This window comes from Drosophila virilis, chromosome X, assembly GCF_030788295.1.
Source record: "Drosophila virilis strain 15010-1051.87 chromosome X, Dvir_AGI_RSII-ME, whole genome shotgun sequence".
Taxonomy (NCBI): domain Eukaryota; kingdom Metazoa; phylum Arthropoda; class Insecta; order Diptera; family Drosophilidae; genus Drosophila; species Drosophila virilis.
In genome coordinates, this window is record NC_091543.1 from 22,722,501 (window position 1) to 22,745,509 (window position 23,009).

The 23,009-nt window shown below is 46.2% G+C and overlaps 1 protein-coding gene across 1 annotated transcript in view; it reads right to left on the minus strand.

Annotated features, from left to right (window-relative positions):
* LOC6631667 (uncharacterized) overlaps nucleotides 1-21,967 on the minus strand; it is a 21,982-nt gene extending 15 nt beyond the window's left edge. Inside the window, exons 1-9 of the mRNA XM_070208652.1 lie at nucleotides 21,863-21,967; nucleotides 19,848-21,736; nucleotides 9,782-11,532; nucleotides 8,692-9,048; nucleotides 6,715-6,916; nucleotides 5,921-6,084; nucleotides 3,975-5,851; nucleotides 2,321-3,099; nucleotides 1-2,239 (exon numbers count right to left, since the gene is read on the minus strand). The exon at nucleotides 1-2,239 is cut by the window's left edge and continues 15 nt beyond it. Of these exons, the coding sequence (XP_070064753.1) occupies nucleotides 1,219-2,239; nucleotides 2,321-3,099; nucleotides 3,975-5,851; nucleotides 5,921-6,084; nucleotides 6,715-6,916; nucleotides 8,692-9,048; nucleotides 9,782-11,532; nucleotides 19,848-21,736; nucleotides 21,863-21,967 (8,145 nt within the window). The 3' untranslated portion in view covers nucleotides 1-1,218. The remainder of the gene's footprint in view (nucleotides 2,240-2,320; nucleotides 3,100-3,974; nucleotides 5,852-5,920; nucleotides 6,085-6,714; nucleotides 6,917-8,691; nucleotides 9,049-9,781; nucleotides 11,533-19,847; nucleotides 21,737-21,862) is intronic.
* Nucleotides 21,968-23,009: the final 1,042 nt, after the last annotated feature.

Here is a 23,009-nt window from a genome sequence, read left to right on the forward strand (position 1 = left end):
CTGTGTTTTCTTCTTTTCTGTTGTTTTTTTTTTAGCCAAATGAATCTTTTGTTATTACAATTTGTATTATTAAGTATTATTACGTTTCTTGCCCTTTCACTCAACCTTTGCTCAACAGTTTGTACTCGTTTATAATTTTTACTTCTTGTTTGTTTGTTTGTTTTCTTTTTCCTGGTGTAAAAATAGCAATGCATTTTTTTTTTGTTTTTTTTTTTCCTTTTTTCTTTTTTTTGTGTATACGAGATACAATATCGCATTTTGTTTTTATACAATTTCTATTTTATACAAACTCAGCGGCGAATTGTTTAAAATTACAGTTTTATGTGTTTTATTTTATTTATAATTTATGTTCTCTTCAAACTTTATTTTATTTTATATATTATCTGTTATTTTTGTTTTGTTTTTTTTTTTTTTTTTTTTTTACATATACAACTATACATATTGTTATTATTATTGTTACAAATTCATATATTTCTATATGTAGTTTGCCAGCTTTAGCGAAAAAAAAAAAAAAAACTCAATGTACACTTAAACATATTGGCACACTTTATGGTTGTTCTTGTTTTTTTTTTTAGTTTTTATTTATCATTATTTTTTTTTTTTTTTATTTTATTTTTTAGTTTTTATTATTTATATTTCGTTTAGTAGTTGAGACACTGAACATAATGCGATACACCTTAATTGGGGGCCTTCAATAGTTAATAACAAGTTGTTATTTGCGGCTTGTTAGTTGAGAGTTATATGCGAATAAAACCGAGGAACCAAAAATTGTTACGTTTGAAACATATTTAGATGCATTTGCGCTTGAAATTGAACTATATAGAATCAAGGATTCGCGATTAGTAAACGTACATAGATAGGTAGCTGCTGCCAGGCGAATGTACAGGCTTACATACATATGCATACATATACATATACTATCTGATATTTGAATTGCACACAGTCCCGGTTAGCTATATATGTATATATAGATGTAGGTGTAGGTCCTTCTGCTGGATATCCGTTTCGCCTCACGCATCTGGCAGCTGTTAGTAAATAATTAAATGATCGTATATCTAGCGTATATTCAGATTACACACACATATATGTATATATATATATATATATGTTAGATCCATCTGATCTGTATACACTTATATATATATATAGTGGGATAGAAACTAGAGGGGCTGGGAATTGGGCATTGTGTGGCCGCTTTTTAGTTAGCGATGACGCCACCTAGTAGTAGGCGGGAAACGGATGATAATTCGACGGATTGGAAGCATGATGGTTGGCGGATGGCAGCACCGGCGGTGGCCGTACGCCCGGATGATAATTGCTCGATGCGACCTGATGGTAGGCACCAAAGCTTCTGGCCATGTGACGATTCTGGGCAGCTGCCGCTGCCGATTCGCCCAGTAGACGGGACTGATCGGCGGTGCCCAGCAGCCGATTGTTTTGCTCCATCAGCAAATGGGCGGTGGGATCGACCAGCAGTCGATGCTGATCCGCTGCCGCATTCGAGGCGGCCAGTATGCGATGCTGCTCGACCGTCGACAGCAGCCGATGGTGCTCGAGACTCTCGCGACTCTGGTGCTGCATCTGCGAGGACAGAAACGATCGATTATTGCCCACGGCCATATTGGCCGTATTTGGTGTCAGATCCAGCGAGGCCATGCGCAGCATATCGTGGTGCGGATGATTGTAGGGCAGCTGCGGCGGAGACGACACCACATAGTTGGCGGTACGGCTCAGATCCACCGAGGTGGTCTGATCGTGCTCCTGCTCGCCCAGCTGTTCGCTCAGCATGTTGTGCATTGCCGCCGACTGGTGCTGCTGCATGGCCAGCTGGCTGCTGTGACCGCCATGGCTGCCATGCTCCTGCTGATGCACCACCGAGGCTGGGGTCTGCTGCTGCGCCTGCGCCTGCTGGTTCTGTTCCCGATCCGACAATATATCGTAGATGTGGTGATGGTAACGACTGCTTGGCAGCTGGAAATTGTGATGGTAATTGCTCGAGGCATTCGACCGCGAACTCATGTCCAGTCCCTGCAGATCGGACATATCATTGGCGGCGCTGGCTGCCGCGGCGGCAGCGGCTGCAGCGCTTGCCGCATTGCTGTTGCTGCTCTGCCGGTACTCGACCGGGGAGTCCAGCTCCTGGCTGTTGTACTTCAGATTGCTGGCCATGCTCTCGTACTTGGAGTACATGAGATCGATCTGCGATTGCGGGAACTTCATGCGCATATCCTGTCCGGCGCTGCTCACACAAAAAAAAAAAAACAAATCGGATTAGTTGGAACAGTCGTTGCTAAGTAGCTCATGGGGCCTGGCGACTCACCTGTTCTGTGGCATAATGCTGTTCTCCTCGTCGCTGGACATGTGATTGTGTCGCGAGATGTTGTGGCGTCGCTCCTGCTGCTCCTGCTCCTGGACGGCGCGCTTGTGCCGCATCATATCGCCATTGAAATTGTAGCGGGGTATGCTCGGCGAGGAGGCCGGCGAGATGAGCTCATGCTCGGGATATGTGCTGCCCACGCTGGAGGCGTTCCGCCGCTGCGGCTGCAGCGCCGGCAGCGGCGACGATGCGGACAAATTGTTGCCCACCGTTGGAGCACCGCCGCCGCTGGAGCTGCCCGCTGGCGTGCTGTTCGAGCCGGGCCCGCCCGCACCATTGCCGGCGCCAAACATGCCGCCGTAGTCGCGTCCCGGCGATATGGGCGGCGGCGAGGGCGGTGTGCGATGGTGCGACGACGAGAAACCATCGGAGTCCGGATGCTGCGGCCGCGGCGTGCTGCCGGCATCCACATCCACATCGTTTTGATTCTGATTACTCTGCGGATTGGTGGGCGTCGAGGCGCTCGGCGATATGTTGCAAGCGCCCTGGAACATAGGCAATGGCGGTATCTGCATGGGAAAGCTGCCCAGGTTCTTCATCATCTTCAGCTCATTCTCCAGGTTGTCCATGGTCGCTCCAATGCCAGCACCGTTTGGCCCACTGCCACCACCACCGCCACCCCCACCGCCGCCGCCGCCGCCGCCGCTGCCAAAACGTTGCGCCTCCGCATCCACGTGCGCGCTCATCGGACTATCGCTATTTATGTGGTTCTCGGTGGGTACCTGAGTCATGAGAATGCCCGGATTAGAATTCGATTAGATACGTATACGTTCAAACAAAGGGTATATTCTAGTTAGAATGCAAAAATGATCGATTAGAAGTTACTCTACAAAATGGTTTGCTGCACCTTAAGCAACTTGTACGTGAGCATCTTTCATTTAAAGAGCTTCATCTAGGAGAACGATCAAATTTAAAGCCACGATCTCTTCAGACTTGCACTTTGGCATATAGATACAATTGGGTGCCATATTAAATCCCTAAAAATGTCATAAAGATCGGACTATATACACCGAAGCTGTTCAGGGACGCACTTCCCATAGTACGGGGCCAAGGCAGAGGGTGGCTTTTAATCTAATTTGACGTTAGATTCGCTCAAGAACTTTCGCTTAAATATTTCCGCAATACCTTGTCTCGCACTTTATATTTTGTACAGATATTTAAAAATTAGTTTGATGTCGTTTTGATGAAAAACAAAACGTTGCACGTTTTTCTCGAATTTTACTTTCGTGTTATGGACTACGAATTTCGCTGGAATTCGTATTCATTCGCATTGACCTCAATATTTCGCTCGAATTTCACACAGATCTGTGAAAAATTTGCTTTTCACCAATTTTCCACAGTTTCGGGTGGAATATACAGTACAGTCTGCCGCCTAGCTCTAACGACTTGGCTGTGCATTGATCATCAATCAGTCAATCAGTCAATCAGTCAGGCAGTCAGTCAGTCAGTCAGTCTGGATGAATATTTGTATATATATATTGTATGTATAAATCGTAATCCCTTCCATAGTAAAAAGATTTGTATTTCTTTAAAATGGTCGCTAAAATTTTTGAAATGATACGAGCCGAATGGGCGGGCATGAAATACTTGGACGCACCTTAAGATCGCTGCTCTCGTTGTCAATCATATTGCCAACGGAGTTGAGGGCCGCCTCCACCAGCATGCTGGCCGAGGAGGAGTTGGCGCCAACGCCGACGCCAACGCCAACGCCAGCGCCGGCGCCGCTCAGTCTTGCGTTGGCGTTGTTGTAGAAGGAGCTCATGAACGACTGCGAGTGGCTGAGCGAGTTCATTTGCATTTGGGGCGGCTCTACGCTGCTGGGCGCTGTGGGCGTATGGCCGGTGGGCGTGTGCCCGCCAGCACCGCCGCCTGCGCCACCGCCACCGCCGGCACCGCCAGCAGCGCCCGCACCGCCATTGGTAGCCGCACTGTGATGGTATTGGGACATGGCCGCTGCGGCGGCGGCTGCAGCGGCGGCCGCATTGTTGTTGGACTCGACAACATCCAGGAAGGAGCTGTTCTCGTCCTCCTCGCGACTGTGCGCACTGTGCTGATGCTGATGCTGATGGCTGGCATGGCTTGCGCTGGCGCTGCTCATGAGCCGTGCCAGAAAGTCGCGGTTCTGGCCCAGCAGCTTGCTGTGCTCGTCCACGGCGCTGGGTGGCACTGCGAAGCCGAGGTCCTGAGCAGCACTGCCGCCACCTGACAGCTGACCGCATCCGACAACAACACCAGCACCGCCGCCGCCGCTGCCCGCACCGCCGACTGCTGCATCATTGGCCACGTCGCCGCCATCGCTCAGATGGCGATCATCGGCGCCGATCCACTTCTTGCTGCCCTTGCTGACGACCAGGTTCTGGCCCAGGGCCGCGTTCATGGCGGCCGCATGCCGATAGCCGGCATCGTGCGGCTGCTGTGCCGCCTGCTGTCCGTGCTGATGGGGATGCGTGTGCGCATGATGCGGATGCGCCTGGTGCGAGTGGTGCTGTTGATGCTGTTGCTGCTGGTGCTGTTGCTGCTGGTGATGCAGGTGATGCGCTGTGGCATCCTCATCGTCCTCGTCGTCATCGTCATCATCGTCCAGGCCAACGCCCACGCCGCCCATGTGGCCCATCATGTGGCCCAGCTTGGCGGGATCCTCGCCAGCGCCGGCCATGGCCGAGACAGCGGCCGCGGCAGCGACCACTTGCTGCACCTGTTGCTGAGCGCTGAGCCGCTGTGCTGTGGTGGTCAGGAACGACTCGACCAGGCTGAGCTGGGCGTTCTGCTTGCGACGCACCTGCTCCAGACGCGCGCTCTCCTCCTCCTCGTCGGCATCGTGCAGCTGCTGCTGGTGGTGCGCGGCCGCCTGCTGCTGTTGTTGTTGCTGCTGCTGCTGCTGCTGCTGTTGCTGCTGCTGGTGGGCGTGTGCATGCACATGAGCGTGGGCGTGGCTGTGCGCATGATACTGCGGCTGCTGCTGGTGCTGCTGATGGGACAGATGCGAGGGCGACTGATCCAGATGTCCGCCGTGAAGCTGCTGCTGCTGCTGTTGCTGTTGCTGCTGCTGCTGCTGCTGCTGCTGGTGGCACTGCTGGGCATGTTGTTGCTGCTGCTGCTGCAGCTGTTGCTGTTGGTGTTGTTGCTGGTGCTGCTGCTGCTGCTGCTGGGCGGTGAGAGATGGGATCGCCGGTTCCTTCTTCCGCTTGCGTTTGCGTCCAGTGCCAGCTGCGGTAGCGCCAACAACGGCGCTTACCTGGCCCGAGACCTGTTGCACAGGTGGCACCTTCTCACCAAATATGCTGGAGATCTTGGAGCTGAGCAGTGAAAGATTTGGCTCGTTGCGGCACAGATCCTTGATGGATTTGCCGCTCTTCTTAATGGCCTCGAATATATTGTCGTCGCTGTACTCGGTGTCGCTTTGCATCGAACTGCTGAGCATCGAGTTCTGGTTCTGATCCTCGAGGCTCTTGCGTCGCCGACGCGGTGCTTGCTCTGTGAAGGAGAGGGCAGCGTTAGGGCGTGGCGCTAGTACACCCAACTGCGCCTGCCCCACTGGCTTACCCAAAAAGTCCACCTTCATGCCGCCCGAGTAGGCATCGAAAGTGTAGGCCACGCTGCGCTCAATCTTCGGCATCTGCTCCTGGGTATAGTTGTGCACCTTCTTGTAGTGGAACTGTAGGCACTGCTTCGTGGTAAAGGCGGCATTGCACTCTGGTTCCGCGCACCTGCGAATGACCGCATGAGTATGTGTGTGCGTGTGTGCGTGTGTGTGTGTGTGTGTGTGTGTGTGTGTGCGTGTAGTTGGATCAAATGTGCACAGAGAGAAAAAACATAAATCCTCACTAAAGCTAAAAGTTATTGTATGAAGATGAACTAGAACTTCTTGGATCAAGTAAAAGTTATTCAAAAATCAAGACGAATCCAACTTGATTCAAGTTAACAAGTTCTTGAAGTTGCAAAGCAAAGGGCCTGCTTAAAATTGTCTCAAAGTTATGTTGGGATTGTTTTAAGAAAGACTAAAGACAAACTTAGTTTTATATCAGTGCGAAAATAACTTGACTCACACTTAAAGCAAGAAAAACAAAAATCTTGAGAAAAGAATCACGCTTGAAATAAGAATTTCATCTTTGAGAGTTAAACTAGAATTAAGAGCTCAATTGGGATGAAATTCATTATAAGGATTGCTTGATTTGAAATTGTTTTTCCTGCAAGCAAAACGAATTTCAAACTTGAGCGAACTATTATCTTAAGAGTCATCTTACTTAATTGAAGTGCTTTCGTACTTGATTTTTTCTCTCTGTGTTAGCAAAAGCCGTTTGCAAGTGGGTTTGTCGGAACGGGTTGGGGGCACTTACTTGAAGGGACGCACGCCCGAATGCGTGAGCATGTGGATCTTCAGATTGCTGCGATTCTGGAAGAGTTTCTGGCAGCGCGGACAACTGACCACTGTTGAGTTGCGGCTGTGCACCTCCTTCGAGTGGCGCTGCAATGCCGCACGCGATCCTAGAAGTTTTGAACATAATTTACACTGAAAATCTCGTAAAACTTCAGCCATATCTAAAATGAAATTGTATGAAGAAAATGAAATTTTCGGATTGTGGTGATTTTGAAAGAAAATTAGTGAATACAGAAAATTCATAGGTAAATCGAACCCAACAACAAACGAACGTACGAACACAAATCACAAGAACGTAAGCCAAAACACACAGAAAGCATAAGTCACTAGATCGAACAAATAAACCATATCAATATAGTTTTTATATAATGCTGATCTTCGGCCAGCGCTCAAAACTCAAGATCAAATACCAAACACAAATCAAATACAAAGCAAATCATTCACTAAAAGCGATTTTACAATGATGCTGTTTACGTATGCTGCTCTGTTGGTGGTGGTTCGGTGGTTCAGTGGCTCAGTGGTTCAGTGGTTCAGTGGCTCAGTGGCTCAGTGGTTCAGTGGTTCGGTGGTTCGGTGTAGTGGTTCGTATATATAGTTAATTCTATAAACGGTTTGAACAACTTTCATCGAATACTATAAAGTGATCTCCTGCATCTCCTGGTAAGCTGCTTTTTAATGCTCACTGTGGTTCGGTCTCAATAAGTATTTCAATTAATCGATTTAAGATCTATTGTTAGGCTAAGAGTTTTCGATATTGAAAACTGTGTGTTCTCTAGCCTGAATCTCAATGCCTTTGCTTGATCAAGCAAATTACTAAGTTTTTTTTTTGTTATGCATATTTATTATTGAATATGAGCTAATGCTTGAGGCGAATAATTTTTCAAAAATATTTTATTTTTTTTTTTTAATCATATTTACATTTTGCAAAACATGGAATATGACAGAGCAGCTACTTAGCTTAAGTGAGAGACCGGGACACTAATCCATTCTCAGAAATGACTCTTCAACTAAACTTGAACATTGTCGAAATCGAATTTAAATAAAATCTAGCATGACACAAATAACTCTACGTACATCTAGTTGAAAGATTCTAAAGATGTGCCACCACAGTTCCTCACTGGGAACCAAATTAAAACTTCTTGAAATATTTAAAAAATTCTAAAAGATATATCGTAAGATATGCCAGAAGATTTCCTTTTTATATACTCATATACACTGTGGCTCATCCCTTATCTTATGTTAGTTGCATTTGGCTAAGCAAGAAGGTTTTCGAAATAAGTGTCATATTTTTTGATTGAAGGGAAAATCAATAATATTTATTAAAGCAAGTTCCTTGCCAATTCGTAGTCTAATTATAACTGTTCAGGCATGAGTTAGTTTTCCCGTTAAGGTGTTTGTGTGCTTTTGATCTGTGTGATGTGTATTAACTAAACTTGTTAAGAAATGAACCAAGCATATAAAAATGGTTTCGACCAATTAGGCATACAACTGAAGAGGCATGAGGATGAGCGATCACAAATGGGTGTTTTGAGTGTGGGTGGGTGTTGTTGTGGTGACTGATGGTGATTGTGTGCTTAAGTGGTTAGTTAGTAGTTACGGCTAAGCAGGTTGCGTTATTTTACGATATTAGTACATACGATATTGGTTAGTGTGTGTGTGTGTTTCTATTGGGATGTGGTGAAGAGTGTTTAGTACATTACTATGGAGAAGCAGTAGAGCGTCGGTGTAGTTTATATTTACGATACACGATTTACGATATACAATTTACGATATACGATATACGATATGCGGTTTACGAAATGCGATATGCGATATACGATATACGAGCTTACAATATTCTCCGCTATTGTTGCATACGCTTACGATATACAGACTTCTACGTATTTACGCAAGTATTAACGTTCTATGTGGAAGGCGTGGCATATTCGCAACTTACCACTGTGGACGCGCTTAATGTGCGCCTTCAGCTTTTGCGGCTGACAGAATTTGCGACCACAGAAATCGCAGACCGGCCGCGATCGGTTCGGGTTCGAGGCACAGCCGTAGGTGCGATGCATCTCCAGATAGTTGAGGCGTAGGAAAAACTTGTTGCAGAACTGGCACTGATAGGCGCCCTTGCCGTCGTGCTTCTCGGCCGCATGTTTCATGATGTTGTCCTTGCCCAGAACCGCCTCGCCGCACACCTTGCAGTGGTACTTCCGTATGGTTAGGCTCATCGATGGATCGTGAAAAACTGAGCAGTGTGTGCGATAGTAAAGCGGATGCTCGAACTTCAAATTGCAGCCACCGCAGTCTGTTTATTTTTATTTTTTTTTCGGAAAATAATAGAGAAAACGATGAGTAAGTGTTGACTCAATGCAATTCATAACAATCCACAATGACATTTGTTGAAGGTGCACTCAAGCTTTGGCTTAAAAGACAAGCATGTGGCATGGGAGAATGATGGGGCTTTAAGTCAGCGTAATAACTTCTCGTTAACTATTTACCCGCGAGGTTGATAGATTTTAATGAAGAATAATGTGACAACAAGTTAAGGAAGAGCAATAGTATTGGCAATCGAATCAGCTTGGCTAAATTATCGGACTGAAGAATCGAAAGTTCAGTTTTATAGAAAATAATATGAAAATGTGGCAACGCCACGAATTGTTTATATCCATGCATACTAAGTTTATATCTTCATGTTAAGTATTTACCAGCTGGATTCACAGATATTTGTTTGATACTGCCATATGTGCCAATAATAGCTAACTTAGCAGTCAGATAAATAGACAGCAGACTATAATAGGTAGTTTAGCAGTATGATTGAGACTCTGTTTGACAACATGTTAAAGCGCGTGACAAGTTTGATAGGAAGATGTCAGATAGTCTCAGCAAATGTTATTGAACCATAAACGAATCAGCTTGTCAAGATTGCCAGACCCATAAGTAATCATTGCATGATTTGATGACTAACATCTAGTTAACCAATTAGTTGGGCTAACATACATAAATGTTAATGACAACGGGCCATATGCTGGCCGACTTACTTGTCTTCTCTGTGTGCTTCTTGCGCCACATGGTGTTGCAGTCGTCACTCCAGTAGAGCAGCTCCATGCCGTTGCGAAGATCACGACAGCTGACAAAGTAGGCCTGGCGATCGATGGAAACGAGATTGACATTGCGTTCCTCGTAGCTGGGCGCGGGCCGGATGAAGCGCAGCCAGTTGGATGCGTTGGGATTATCGCAGCAGAGCAGATAGGATTTATCGGCGCCGGCCTCGCACATCTCGAATATCCACTTCATGTCGCTGCCCTCGCGCACCTCGCCGCTCTGCACCGGCTGGCCGATGAGCGGGCCCAGTTTGGTGTAGGCACGGACCTCGGTGCGGGCAAAGACGCCGGTGACATTGGGCTCCACGTTGTGCAGCTCGAATTCGGCGGGCACCGAGGCCTCGGCGAAGGTAATGAGCGGCTTGGTCTCCAGTTCGGACAATTGCGAAGACTCGTCCATGTCCATGTCCTCCATGTCGTCCTCATCGTCATCGTGACGCGGCCTGCCCACCTTGGCCTGGCGCTGTGCGTCCGCCTTTAGCTTAGCCAAAGCCTCCAGATTGCGCCGCTCGATCCACTCAGCCAGATCCACTGCGTCCGTTACATTGCCGCAGGCATTGCGCAGCGGGCACAGCTTGTGGTCATGTGAGATGGAGCACTCGCGGCAGGATTGCTGCGATCGGAACGCAATATCATGCTCATCCTCCTCCTCCACAAAGTTCTGCTCCATTTTCATTTCACGCGCCAGCGCCTCCTCGTCCAGCTCCTCATCGTCCTCGTCATCATCATCGCCCGGCCCAACAGCCGAATCATCTTCCGGCTCATCATAGCTGTTCGGCGGCATCATGGCTGCCGCTGCAGCTGCTGCTGCCGCCGCCGCTGCAGCAGCTGCTTTCGCGGACTGCGACTTCTTGCTGCCCGCCTGGCTCTTGGTTCGCACATGGAAGTTGCCCAGCTGCCCGTTGCTGGCACTGCTGGCATCCACCATGTCCGCTCCGCCGCAGCCAGTGCCCACCAGCGCGGCCGATGCCGTGGAGATGTGTGCGGCGCCCGTGGCAGTCGGCGCCGCCAGCTGCTGGTGCTGGTGCTGTTGCTGTTGATGTGCCTGATGATGATGGTCGTCCTCTTCGTCCTCGTCGTCGTCACTGTGACGCGCTGCCGCTGCAGCGGCTGCGGCAGCTGCAGCAGCCTTCTTGAGACACAGTGCACTTGGCAGGGATTCCTTGCTGCAGGCCTCCAGTTCGCTCTTGATCTTTTCCGCGATGCGACAGTCGAGCACCTCGGGCAGTGCCGACGAGGCTGCTGCTGCTGCTGCTGCAGCTGCCGCTGCCGCTGCGCCTGCCTTCAGGGCAGCCGCGGCCGCTTTGGCCTCCTGCTTCTTTGACTTGACTGTTGTGCCAAAGCTGTTGTTGTTGTTGTTGTTGTTATTATTATTGTTGTTGTAGCCGCCGGCTGCGACAGCGCCAGCAGCTGCAACGCCAGCACCAGCGCCACCCTTGGCCTTGGAGCCGGCATAGCCATTGAGGGCGTCGGTGGTGAACTGAACGCGCTTCTTGTAGCGCTTGCGCTGCGTCGGCGTGGGCGTGGCCATGGCAACGGACGGGCCGCCGGACTCGAGGCAGCCATTGCCATTTCCGTTGCCATTCTCTGGCGGTGGGGCAAAGTCTTTCACGCTCAGATTCGGTTCCAGCTTGAAGTTTCCATCGAATCCCTTGGTGGGCGTGTGTGCCGGCGATGGTGGCGGCAGGCTGCAAAGAGAATAAGAGACGGACAGAAATAGAAAAAGAGTGACACAGGGCGTGGGGAAAATGTTGATTAGTGGTGCGCAGCCAAAAGTGGGTCGACCAAATGCGTTATTTCCATGCATGGCGTCACGTTCACGCCTGCTGCCTCCATGCCCACGCCCACTGCCCACTGCCAACGCCCACTGCCAACGCCAGCAGTCGTCGTCCTTCAGTCCACAGTCGAGCACATCGTCCCCACCCATGTCCCCATTGTCCTTCTCATTTCTCGCTATCCTGCGTTTAATTAATTTCTCTAACGCTCTTCTCGCAATTCTGCGCCCAAATATAAGCTGGACCGCTGCCAGGCGCTGGTTAAGCAGCGACAGCAGCTGTAGGACTTCAATAATACTTGTTCAATGCGGATTTAAAAGGATTGTGTCCCTTTCCAATTGGGATTTATATACTGAATGCAGTAGAGCACATCGTGGAGCCATCATAATTGCTCCAAATGGATGCAGCATAACATATATAACATATATTATGTACATGGACAAAATCCTCAAGAGGTATTTAAGACTATTCCGAGTTGACTTCAATTAACTAAAGGAATCGAAAACTCTTTTTTTTTTATTATCGTCAATACTGATTCTGTAGGACTTCAGTCGTACTTGTTCAATGCAAATTTAATTGGAGATTTGTGAGAGTGAATGTCGAATAGAATATCGTGGATCTATCAGAATATTTTGAAATGGGTACAGAATAATAGAATAATATATGTACATGGATAAGCCCTCGAGAGGTATTTAAAGCTATTCCGATTTGAGCTGACTTCAATTATCCGAATAACTACTCGACTTTAGTATTACTTGTTCGCCCATTTTCTAATTGGATTTATGGAGTACATGCAGAATAGAATATCGTAAAGAATAGCATATATGTGCGTGGAGGTATTTAAGAGGTATTTAGGTCCGTTCCGAGTTGACTTCAATTATTTAAAGGAATCAAATATTATTTTTCATTATCGTACTTTGCACTTAAAAATATTGTTTGAATTGTTGAAACGATTTTAGACTAGAACTTTCAATGAAAAAGACTTCTTTAATATCGGAATAATTCTTATTTCTGGAAGTTATATTCGATCGATTTATCATTTTGCAGTTATGTTGAATCATTATCGTTATCATTATCATTATCATTATCATTATCATTGTCATTATCATTATCATTATCATTATCATTATCATTATCATTATCATTATCATTATCATTATCATTATCATTATCATTATCATTATCATTATCATTATCATTATCATTATCATTATCATTATCATTATCATTATCATTATCATTATCATTATCATTATCATTATCATTATCATTATCATTATCATTATCATTATCATTATCATTATCATTATTATTATCGTTATCATTATCATTATCATTATCTAGAGGATTAGTATTAGGATCCTCGACTAATTTGAACGTAAACATAATTCGAATATCGAATATCTCAGCTCTTTTGGGAACGAAACTTTTTTTTTTTGCATTAATTGAAAAAAAATATATATAGTAAAAGTATTTTTGATGAGAATATCTTAGATATTTAAAGAGCATTAAACATGTTATTCGGTTTTTGATGCATTTTTGGGATTCATCTTAATGAAAAGTTATTTTAATATTAATAATATGTATCATTAAGTGCGTGTGCAGTGCATGATATTTCGGATCAGAGTGCAGGGTATATTCTAGTCTGACGCTCCCAACAAAAGAAAATGTAATTTAAATTTGATTCAAATTTAACTGAACAATCTAGGAACTGGGTTTGAATCCGAGGCTATTAAATGAATATCGTATAATTATGGTTAAAGTACATAACAATAAATATAAAAATATAATTTACAATTAACAATAATAATAATAATAAAAATAATAATAATGTTAATAATAATAATAATTATAATAATAATAATAATAATAATAATAATAATAATAATAATAATAATAATAATAATAATAATAATAATAATAATAATAATAATAATAATAATAATAATAATAATAATAATAATAATAATAATAATAATAATAATAATAATAATAATAATAATAATAATAATAATAATAATAATAATAATAATAAAAATAATAATAATAATAATTAAATTAATAATAATGATAATAATAATAATAATAATAATATTAATAATAATAATAATATTAATAATAATAATAATAATAATAATAATAATAATAATAATATTAATAATAATAATAATAATAATAATAATAATAATAATAATAATAATAATAATAATAATAATAATAATAATAATATTAATAATAATAATAATAATAATACTTTAACTATGGACAAAGATGTTTGTTAGGGTATTCAAACTTCGGCACTTTGCTGCCCCGCAGCTCCCTTTGTTGATCGTACTAAGGTACTTGTGATGCATTTGTCCAGCTGAGTCCTAGTTCCTGCCTAGTTCCTGGCCTGCCTGGCTGTTTCGCAACATGCCCACGTTTCAGGTGCCACAACCAGGCGGACAATCAATCCATTGCCCGCACTCCATGCAGGCCATCAATTCCCCGCCCATCGTTGGCCCGATGGCAGCTGCAGCAGACTTTTGTAATTCCACTGCAGATCAGCTCTTCAATTGGGTGCAACTGGTTGCTGTTGCTGTTGCTGGCCGCATGCAAGTTAACCTCACCTGCCACTCCCACCCTAAGCTGTTTGTTGCTTGTATTCGTTGAATCCAGCATTTGGTTAGCATCGTGAATAATATGCCATATGGATGCCAGTTGCCGCCAGTGGGCCGCCTTTAATTACCAGCTCCAAGGCGGGCAGCATGATATGCACACGCATACCATATACAATATCTATTCCAAGCACTGATGCTACGCCCACTGGCTGCTTGCCGCCCCCGCCCCCAACGCCCGTTACCCTCTTTAGCCCACACACATCCATTAACCTATTCTCAGCTGTGCTTCGTGCACAGGAAATTCATCAGCACAACGCCGCATGTTCACTGTAATACGGCCACGTTGTTGTTGTCCTTGTCGCTGTCGCTGTTGTTGTTGTTGTCGCTGTTGTTGTTGTTGTTGTTGTTGTCGCTGAAAATTGCACATGGTCCGCAGCAACGCGTACGTTGTGCGTCACTTTGTCTGCGTGTATGTGTCTCTGTGCCTGTGTGTGTGTGTGTGTGTGTGTATTTGTGTTATCCTTCATTAAATCCTCCACCTTAGGACCTTAACAACAATATCGAAAACAGCGCCAGCACCAAAGAAACAAGCGGCAGGCAGGCGAATCCCACTACGCCCCCCTCTACCCACCGGCCACCACTCGCACCACTTATCCTGCTCCACTTTGTGGCTCACACACCAAACAGCCTAAACCCAATACCCCTCGACCCGTCGCACACGCTTTCGGTTCGCCGCCAGCTGCCTCTGCCTCTGCCTCTGCCCCTGCCTCTGCTTCTGCTTCAGCCGCGGCTTTCAGTGTGTTCTGTTCTGAATTTACAGTTGGCTGTTTGTGTTTCTGTTTCTGTTTCTGTTTCTGCTGTGCTCGGCTCTTTCTCTTTATTTCCCTGCGTGTGTGTGTGTGTGTGTGTGCTGCTGCTGTTGCTGTTGCTTTGCCATTAATGTGCTGCTTGAGGGCGTCGCGGGGGTTGCTCTGGGCTTTGGGCTGGGGCTGATGAGTTTCAATGGGGGCTGATTCGGAATCTGATTCAGTTTGTGGTGTTCGTTTCGTGTGCGTTACTCGTTGGCGCATTAAGTACACTCATCCTTATACACACACACACACACACACACACACACACACACACACACACACACGCACACATGCAAAGGCCCCCTGCAGCCGCATTCCCACTCATGACTGGTTTTTGTGCTTTTGGGCGAGATGTCGAAAATGCGCAGAAATTGGCGACATGGGCGAAATGCGAGAAACGAAATAAACACACACTGAACGAAAAGCTAAGGCGACATTCTCTGTCTGTCTGCCTGTCTCTCTCTCTCGCTCTCTCTCTCTGTGTGTGTGTGTGTGCTGCAGCCGCTTTGGGAAACGTGCAATGGAGCACCAGGGACACAGGAAAAGAATTGCAACACAGCTGATAAACATTTTTTTTTTTTTTGGTTAGTTAAGCTTAGTTAATTAGTTAGTTGATCTTTATAGATCAAATAGTTTTCAATTAGTTTTTGTTTTGGTAGACAGAAGTAGAGCGAGGGAAAGACTCAATGCCCTGAACTTCTTAGAGCTTTGCTGATCTCTTCGGCTTCAGCTCTCAAGCCTCTCAAGCCAGGCGAAAGGCTTGACAATATTGAAGAACTTAAAGCAATAAGCGACTTTTCTTGATTTCAGTATAAAATATTGTAGCGCTACATTTTATCACGATCAGTTATCATGCTTATTATCTACCAATAATATTCATGTACTTGCCTGACTTTTGCTTTGATTAAATTTGCCATGGCTTTTGGCTTTGAACAGTTCATGAAGGCAAAATTAATCAACTTTTTAAGCATTGGCATCTGCATTTGGAAGGCGCCAAATGGTGGGCATGTTGCAACAACAACAACAACAACCTGAACAACAACAACAACAACCTGAACAACATTGCATGAAAGGCGTGGCAAGGCAACAGTAAATGCAGAAAACACGCCGCGCATTTTCGATAGATGTTCGGGTTGGGGGCTTTTGATTTGGTTGCGACTCGAAGGCAACGCCATGAAATGCACACACACACACACACACACACACTCGCTGGCATGCAAATGCATGCAAAATGTTGTTGCAACAACAACAACAACAGGAACAACAACAACAACAACAGACGCAGCCGCATGCTGTTCAATCTTGCTTAAGTATGTGCCCGCGTCTGATGGTGTGTGTGTGTGTGTGTGTGTGTGTGTGTGTGTGTATGTTTCTCTGTTTGTTGTATGCATGTGTGTTGCTTTTTCCGCTTCCGCTGACATGGCGGCTGCAACGACGTTGCACACAGCGGGCTCCGGTTTTGGCTGAGGCTCGGGCTCGTTCTCGGTTTTGGGCTCGGGCTCAGGCTGCGACACAGGCAACATGAAAGCGCCGTTGCATGCAACCGCACGAATGCCGCATTTGTGCCTTTGTAGCTGGCACAGGGTGCAGTCGATTGTAGATTTCAGCGGGAACAACGCCGGCTGTCGGGCTGGTTGGGGCGCTGATGCACTCGGGCATAAATCGCTTTAACATGGCTCGCTTTTGTGCTGCGGCGCCGCCTCCCCAGCACTTAGCCAACCCACCCACCCACCAGCCCACCAGCCCACCAACCCAACAACACAGTTCGCAGTTCGCGGCAGACGTGGTAACACGGCGTGTGTTGCCCAAAAGTTGTCTCTCGCTCGCTCTCTCTCTCTCTCTCCCCCTCTCTGTCTCCCTCTCTGTGTGTGTGTGCGTGTGTCGACATCGTTTCAACTATCAACAATCTTGGGCAACGGAGCGTTGCCATATCTTTGGCTGCCTTTTGCGGCTTTTGTTCTTGTTCTTCATTCAACTCAATTCGCCTTTACTCAACTTAACTCAGTTCGCTCCGTCCCGCCCCGCCACATCTCGCCACGTCTTGCCCGTTGCGCCTGGCCACGCCACAGTTCATGCTTTGTGCTTTTGTGCGGGCATTCGCTTTTGAGCAGCGAGCGAGAGAGCGTCATAATGTAATGTGCTCTCACAAAGCTTTGTTGACTTCCGTTTGAAATGCAATCAAGGCAAATAATTAGCTGTGCACGGGCCAGCAGCAGAGAATGCGAATAAAGCTCTGCGAAAGCGATCGCCAACATGTTAGACATGTTAAGCTTTTGACGGCCTGCCGAGACCTGCTGGGCGAGTGCCTATTCAAAATGGCGTACAATGTCCAGTTAAGCTGGCGTTTAATTAAATGTCACATCCAGTTAACGAGTTCGCCAAGGTGCCTGTTCAAAAGTTTACGTACTTTACGTGTCACTTTAACTAGCTGTTAAATTAAATGCCATTACCAGTGTTTCCACATCCAAATATGATGGCAGCGCTGTTGGTCGAAATTGTCTGTATAAGCGGAACGATTGCAGAGAGAGCTAGAGACCCAAATGCCCAATCAGAATTTGTAGCCTAAGAGAGCTAAGCTAACCAAATTTCAGCCATTATGAATGTTTTGGAATTAGTGGGATAGTTTGGGATAATTTGAATCGGCTTTAAATCGGCACGGCTTGAGTAATTTACGTCGAGTGCTGTCACTCAAAATGTAATCAGTTACTAAGTATTTTTGACATCTGAATATCTGAATATCAAATATTTTCGTCGGGCCAAATTTAAGGTGTGGAGTAGCATATTCAGAAAACAATGCTCAAATTTAGTGGCCACAAGCTGATATTGTTCGGTCTGGCAGCACTGGCATTCGTTAGCTATTGCATTTATTTTGACCACAAACGCTGCAAAGATCCTCAATACAGACGGAAAGTTCACGAGCGAAGGCAACTGGAAATACCGCAATCCGCCAACTGCAAGCTTCCGCTAAATGCCGAAGTGGTCGAATACTTTTTGCGGCACGTGTATCTGGGTGAAGCATATGTACGGCGCGATGACTGGGACAGGGCCGTCCACTACTTTGCCAATGCGATTATGATCTGTGCCGATCCACATATTCTGCTGTGCAAATTGCAAACCGTGGTACCCCTTGAGCTCTATAAAAGGATCATGGACAGGGTGCGCTTGCTCGTCCGCACCTCTGACAATTGGAGTAAGTTGTCGAGCTCAATGGCCGAAACCTATACAACAAGTCCGGAAAGGACGCTCGATAAAACGAGCTCGCGAACATCCTGTATCAGAGATTGTAGCCAGGACAATTGATGTTAGCTTAAGAGCATTTTAGTGGTTTTTCTGTTTGGACTTTCGATTCAAATGTTTTACATGGGTGATTTATTAATGCTAGCCAAAGAAACCGACAAGTGAATTTATATTGACGAACCTATACTGGAGCTAATGGAGCTGGAAGCGTTGGAGCAATAAACGTGCTATTAAGGTGGCTTTCAATATGGCTAAATCCATTGGCTCTACTAATAAAATAATACAAAAAAAAAAAAAAAAACACAATGCTCCTCCAATTTATTAAACTAACTAGGTTTGCTGTCTGCTAAGAGAAAGATGCCACGCTTAGTAGATGCTATCTCATTTGCAACCGGCTTAACAAGGGGTATCTGAAGCCATTCTGTTAAAAGAAATGCCTTCAAAGATATTTAAGATCAATCCGCTTTAGGATTGTCAATAGAAATCCTAGGGATACTGCAGCAAGAGACAGACTCAATATTAATATATGTATTAAATTGAATATTTCAAATGGAAAACTAGTTGCGCCCATTTATCTCACTCAGTTCCCGCTTTTTAATTAATTAGGTCTAAGCATCTACAGCAACAGAGCTGTAAACCAAAGCCTCGTTTAAAAACAACGACGTTGCTCGCTTTCTTTTGAACGCGTTAAAATTCGCAACAAGTTTAAGCTTTCAGAGACTGCAGTCAATTGTTGATGCTGTGTAGGCCTGTAGCTGAGTCTGATCTGGCCAAATTTATAAGTTCGAGACTTGAAATTGGAAATACATAAATGCCAGCTAGTTTTTTACTTCGATATCTTTTCACTTTTTGATAGTAACTTCTTTAAGCATAGCTCAGGGATTAAACGAGGTAGATTCACAAAAATCGTTATGTGGCCTCTCGTCTGCGGATTTCGTACCCTCTGTTGACATAGTTAAGCCCTCTTTTATTTGATTTTTTCATAAGATCTAATCTGTGCTAACTTATAAAGATGTTTTTCCGTTCGTTTTTCAATCTTACGTCTTAAAATATATATTTTACATCCAAACGCTTAAGAGTAAGCCTTATCTATTAAGTTTGTATGTAAGCACCTTTTAGAAATTATTGAAAAATTGAATTCAAGGGTCGTTCATGCAACTCAAGTTTGAGTGTGAACAACATATTTTATGGATTTTCCCCAGGAACTTTAAAAGTGAGTTCGAAGTCAAACGGATTGTAAGCATAAAAGATGCATTTCATGATTTCCCATTCATTTTCCACAGTTGCGGGTGGAATTAAAAAGCAAGGAATCGGTCGGTCAGTACGTCAATCAGTCAGTCAGTCAGTCAATCTGATTAAACGTGTTTATATAAGGGAATTGAGTTGCTTTCTAGCTTCATTTCCTTCCACGTTTTTCTTTCCTTCGGATTTATACTGGATAAGCTCTGTGAACTAGTTCCAACGAACTGGATCTTTAGTTGAAATCGACTCTGTGTTGAATGAAACTGATTTTTACATTACGATTCATGTTTGTACTCACTTGTTAAGCCGATCCGTATCGTTATCGGCCAGATTCAGGAGGTAGGCGACGAACTCGACGTCGTTCTTGAACTGCAGCCGGGTGCGCATGTGCTCCCATTTCTCGGCGTTCTTGGTGCCAATGTAGATGTTCTTGCTGTAGTTCTGGTGGCGATATTTGCGTCGTTCGCTGGCAGCGCTGCCACTGCCGCTGCCGCTGCCGCTGCCGGCGCTGCTTGACTGTTGCTGCTGTTGCTGCTGGTGCAGTTGTTGGTGCTGCTGCTGTTGCTGATGTTGCAGTTGCTGCTGCTGTTGGTGCTGCTGCTGCTGCTGCTGCGGGTGCTGCTGCTGGTGTTGCTGATGCGAGCTGCTGCTGTGACGCGAGGGCTGCTGCTCGCTGCTGCCACAGTTAATGCCGCTGCCCAAAGTCGAGCTGAGCGCATGGTTGCTGTTGTTGTTCGTTGAAAAGCTGGTGTTGCTGTTGCCGCCGATGAGGCTGCTCGGCGCAGCAATGCTGTTGCTGCCGCCGCCAATGCCGAGGCCCATGCTGCCGCCAACATTGCTGACCATGTCCAGCACCGAGCTGGCATTCTGGCTGTGATGCTCCAGCTGTGCGGCCGCCACATTTGCAGCATTCAGTTTGGCAGCCGCTGCTGCTGCTGCGGCAGCTGCTGCTGCTGCCGCGGCCGCGGCCACTGCGCTCATGTGCAAGCCGCTGCTCTCGGCGGCGGCGCTGCTGCTCAGATGCGTTGATGTTAGCGCCGTGCGGCTGTCCAGATGACTGCTGGCCGCATCCTCATCCTCGTCATCGTCTTCCTCGTCCTCATCCTCGTCATCGTAGTCCGCCGGCTCCTGGCTCTGATCGTGCGAGCTGATTCCGTGCCGCAAATCGGCGGGCAGTGCGGGCGGCGCCGCCACCAGCGCATGCACATTGTTTATGTTGTTGCTGTTGTTGTTCATGTTGTTGTTGCTGCTGCTGCCAATGTGCTGATCCATGATATCCTCATCTTCGTCTTCTTCATCGTCATAGTCTTCGTCGTCCTCTTCCAGCTGTTCCTCCTCCTCCTCATCAATTTCGCCTTTGTTGTTGCCATTGTTGTTGTTGTTGTTGTTGTTGTTGTTGTTGTTATTGTTGTTGCTGCTGCTGTTGTTGTTATTGTAATGATGTTGCTCTTGATGCTGCTGCTGCTGTTGCTGTTGTTTGCCATTGTGCAATGCGTTTACCGCTGCAGCCACAACTGCCGTGGCCGCAGCTGCGGCCGCTGCTTGAGCCGCTGCTGCGCTGCTGTTGCTGTCGTCGCTGCTGTGCGAGCTGCTGCTGCTACTTCTGCTGCTGTTGTTATTGTTGTTGTTGTTGTTGTTGTGCTGGCTGCTGCTGTGCAAACTGTTGTTGCTCAGCGAGTTGCCATTGTTGTTGCTGTTAGCATTGTTGTTGCCCACATTGGCGCTGCTGTTGCTGTTGCTGGCGCTGCTGGCGCTCAATGCGGCTGCTGCTGCCGCCGCTGCAGCAGCTGCGGCGCGACTGAGGAACGGCGCGCGTGGCACTAAAGGCGTATCGGAATTATCGGAGCTATCATTAAAATCGAATGCGCTAAAATCGGCCGCGTTGCTGCTAGCTGCTGCTGCTGATGACGTTGATGTTGATGTTGCTGACGCAGTTGCTGTTGTTGCTTTTGACATGTTTGCATCAGCAATTGCCTTGCTGCTGTTGTTGTTGTTGTTGTTGTGTATGTGGTTGTTGTTGCTGCTGCTAGCGATGCTGCTGCTGCAGGTGCTGCTGGTGCTGCTGCTGCGACTGCTGCTGCCGCCGCTAATTGGCGTCGTTGCACGCTGCTGCTGAACGGCCTGGCAGCGTTTAGTTGTTGTTGTTGCTGTTGCTGTTGTTGTTGTTGTTGTTGTTGATATTGTTGTCTGGATTGCGCTTTGCCGAACGCTGCTCAGTTTTTGCTATTTGTTGTTGTTGCTGCTGCTGCTGCTGCGTCGCGAATTGCTGCTGCTGCTGCTGCTGCTGACGACGCCTCTCTCGGGCTCTGCTACCGTTGCTGTTGCTGTTGCTGTCGCTGACGCCGTCGCTGGCGATGCTTCTCTTGGCGCCTCTCTTAGCCTCTGCTGCTGCTGTTTTTGCTTCTGCTTCTTCTTCATTATTCACGCACACACGCCGCGTGCGAGCTGCACACACAGACACACACACACACACACACACACACACGCACAGATGCTAACGGACGCACACAGTCTCACACACACACACGCACACACTACACTCGTTGTTTTTGCTGCTGCTTATGTTGCTGTTGCATTGCTTGCGTTTGCTTAGTTGCACTGCTTTCCAATGTTGCTGTTGCTGTTGCTGTTGCCGTTGCTGTTGTTGTTGTTGTTGTTGTTTATTTGATATTATTGTTGTGTGTTTGTTTTTGTTATTGTTGTTTGTTTGCCTGTTCTTGCAATTGTAGCTATTTGGTGAGACGCAAAGAAAAATTGTTGGAACGGAATACGAAGTGTCGTTTTATCTACACCCGCGTACAGCAGCTACACACCTACACACACACATAAACACACGCGCGCGCACACTCACACACCGAGCTGCGACGTCGACGTCGACGCCGACGCATGCAGCGCAACGTGAGCGAGCGAGAAGCAGCGGGAGCCAAAATTAGCGAGCGCGAAAGCGCAAAAAAAGGAAAGAAACAAACACAAAAAAAAAAAAAAAAAAAACGAAAAGCTCGTTAGGTCCCGTTACTCGCTGTAGCTTTGGCGTTGCCTGCGTGCGTTTCACTGCGCCGAGTGGCAACGCCGACGTTCCTTTCGTTCACTTTTTTTTTGCGTTCATTTGAGACTCGCTTTTGTTGTTCTTTCTGCACTTATTATTATATTTCACGTATATGTGTGTGTGTGTGTGTGTGTGTTTTTCTTTTTGTCTGATTTTCCGAATTTCTCGCCAATATCGTAATTTTTTGCCTGACAGCGCAGCGCTTTCCGATTGCAGCTGTTATGCCTACGCCCCACTCACACAGGACAATTGCAAGGCAGGCACAAAAAAGCTATTAATAAAAAAAAAAACGAAAAAAAAAAAGGGAAAGGAACACTCTTTACAAAAATAACAACAAAAGGGATAAGAAAAACAATTGCATTAATTTGTTGCGCCTTGCTGTTGAGAAGGGCGTGCAGCGGCTTTGTTATTTGT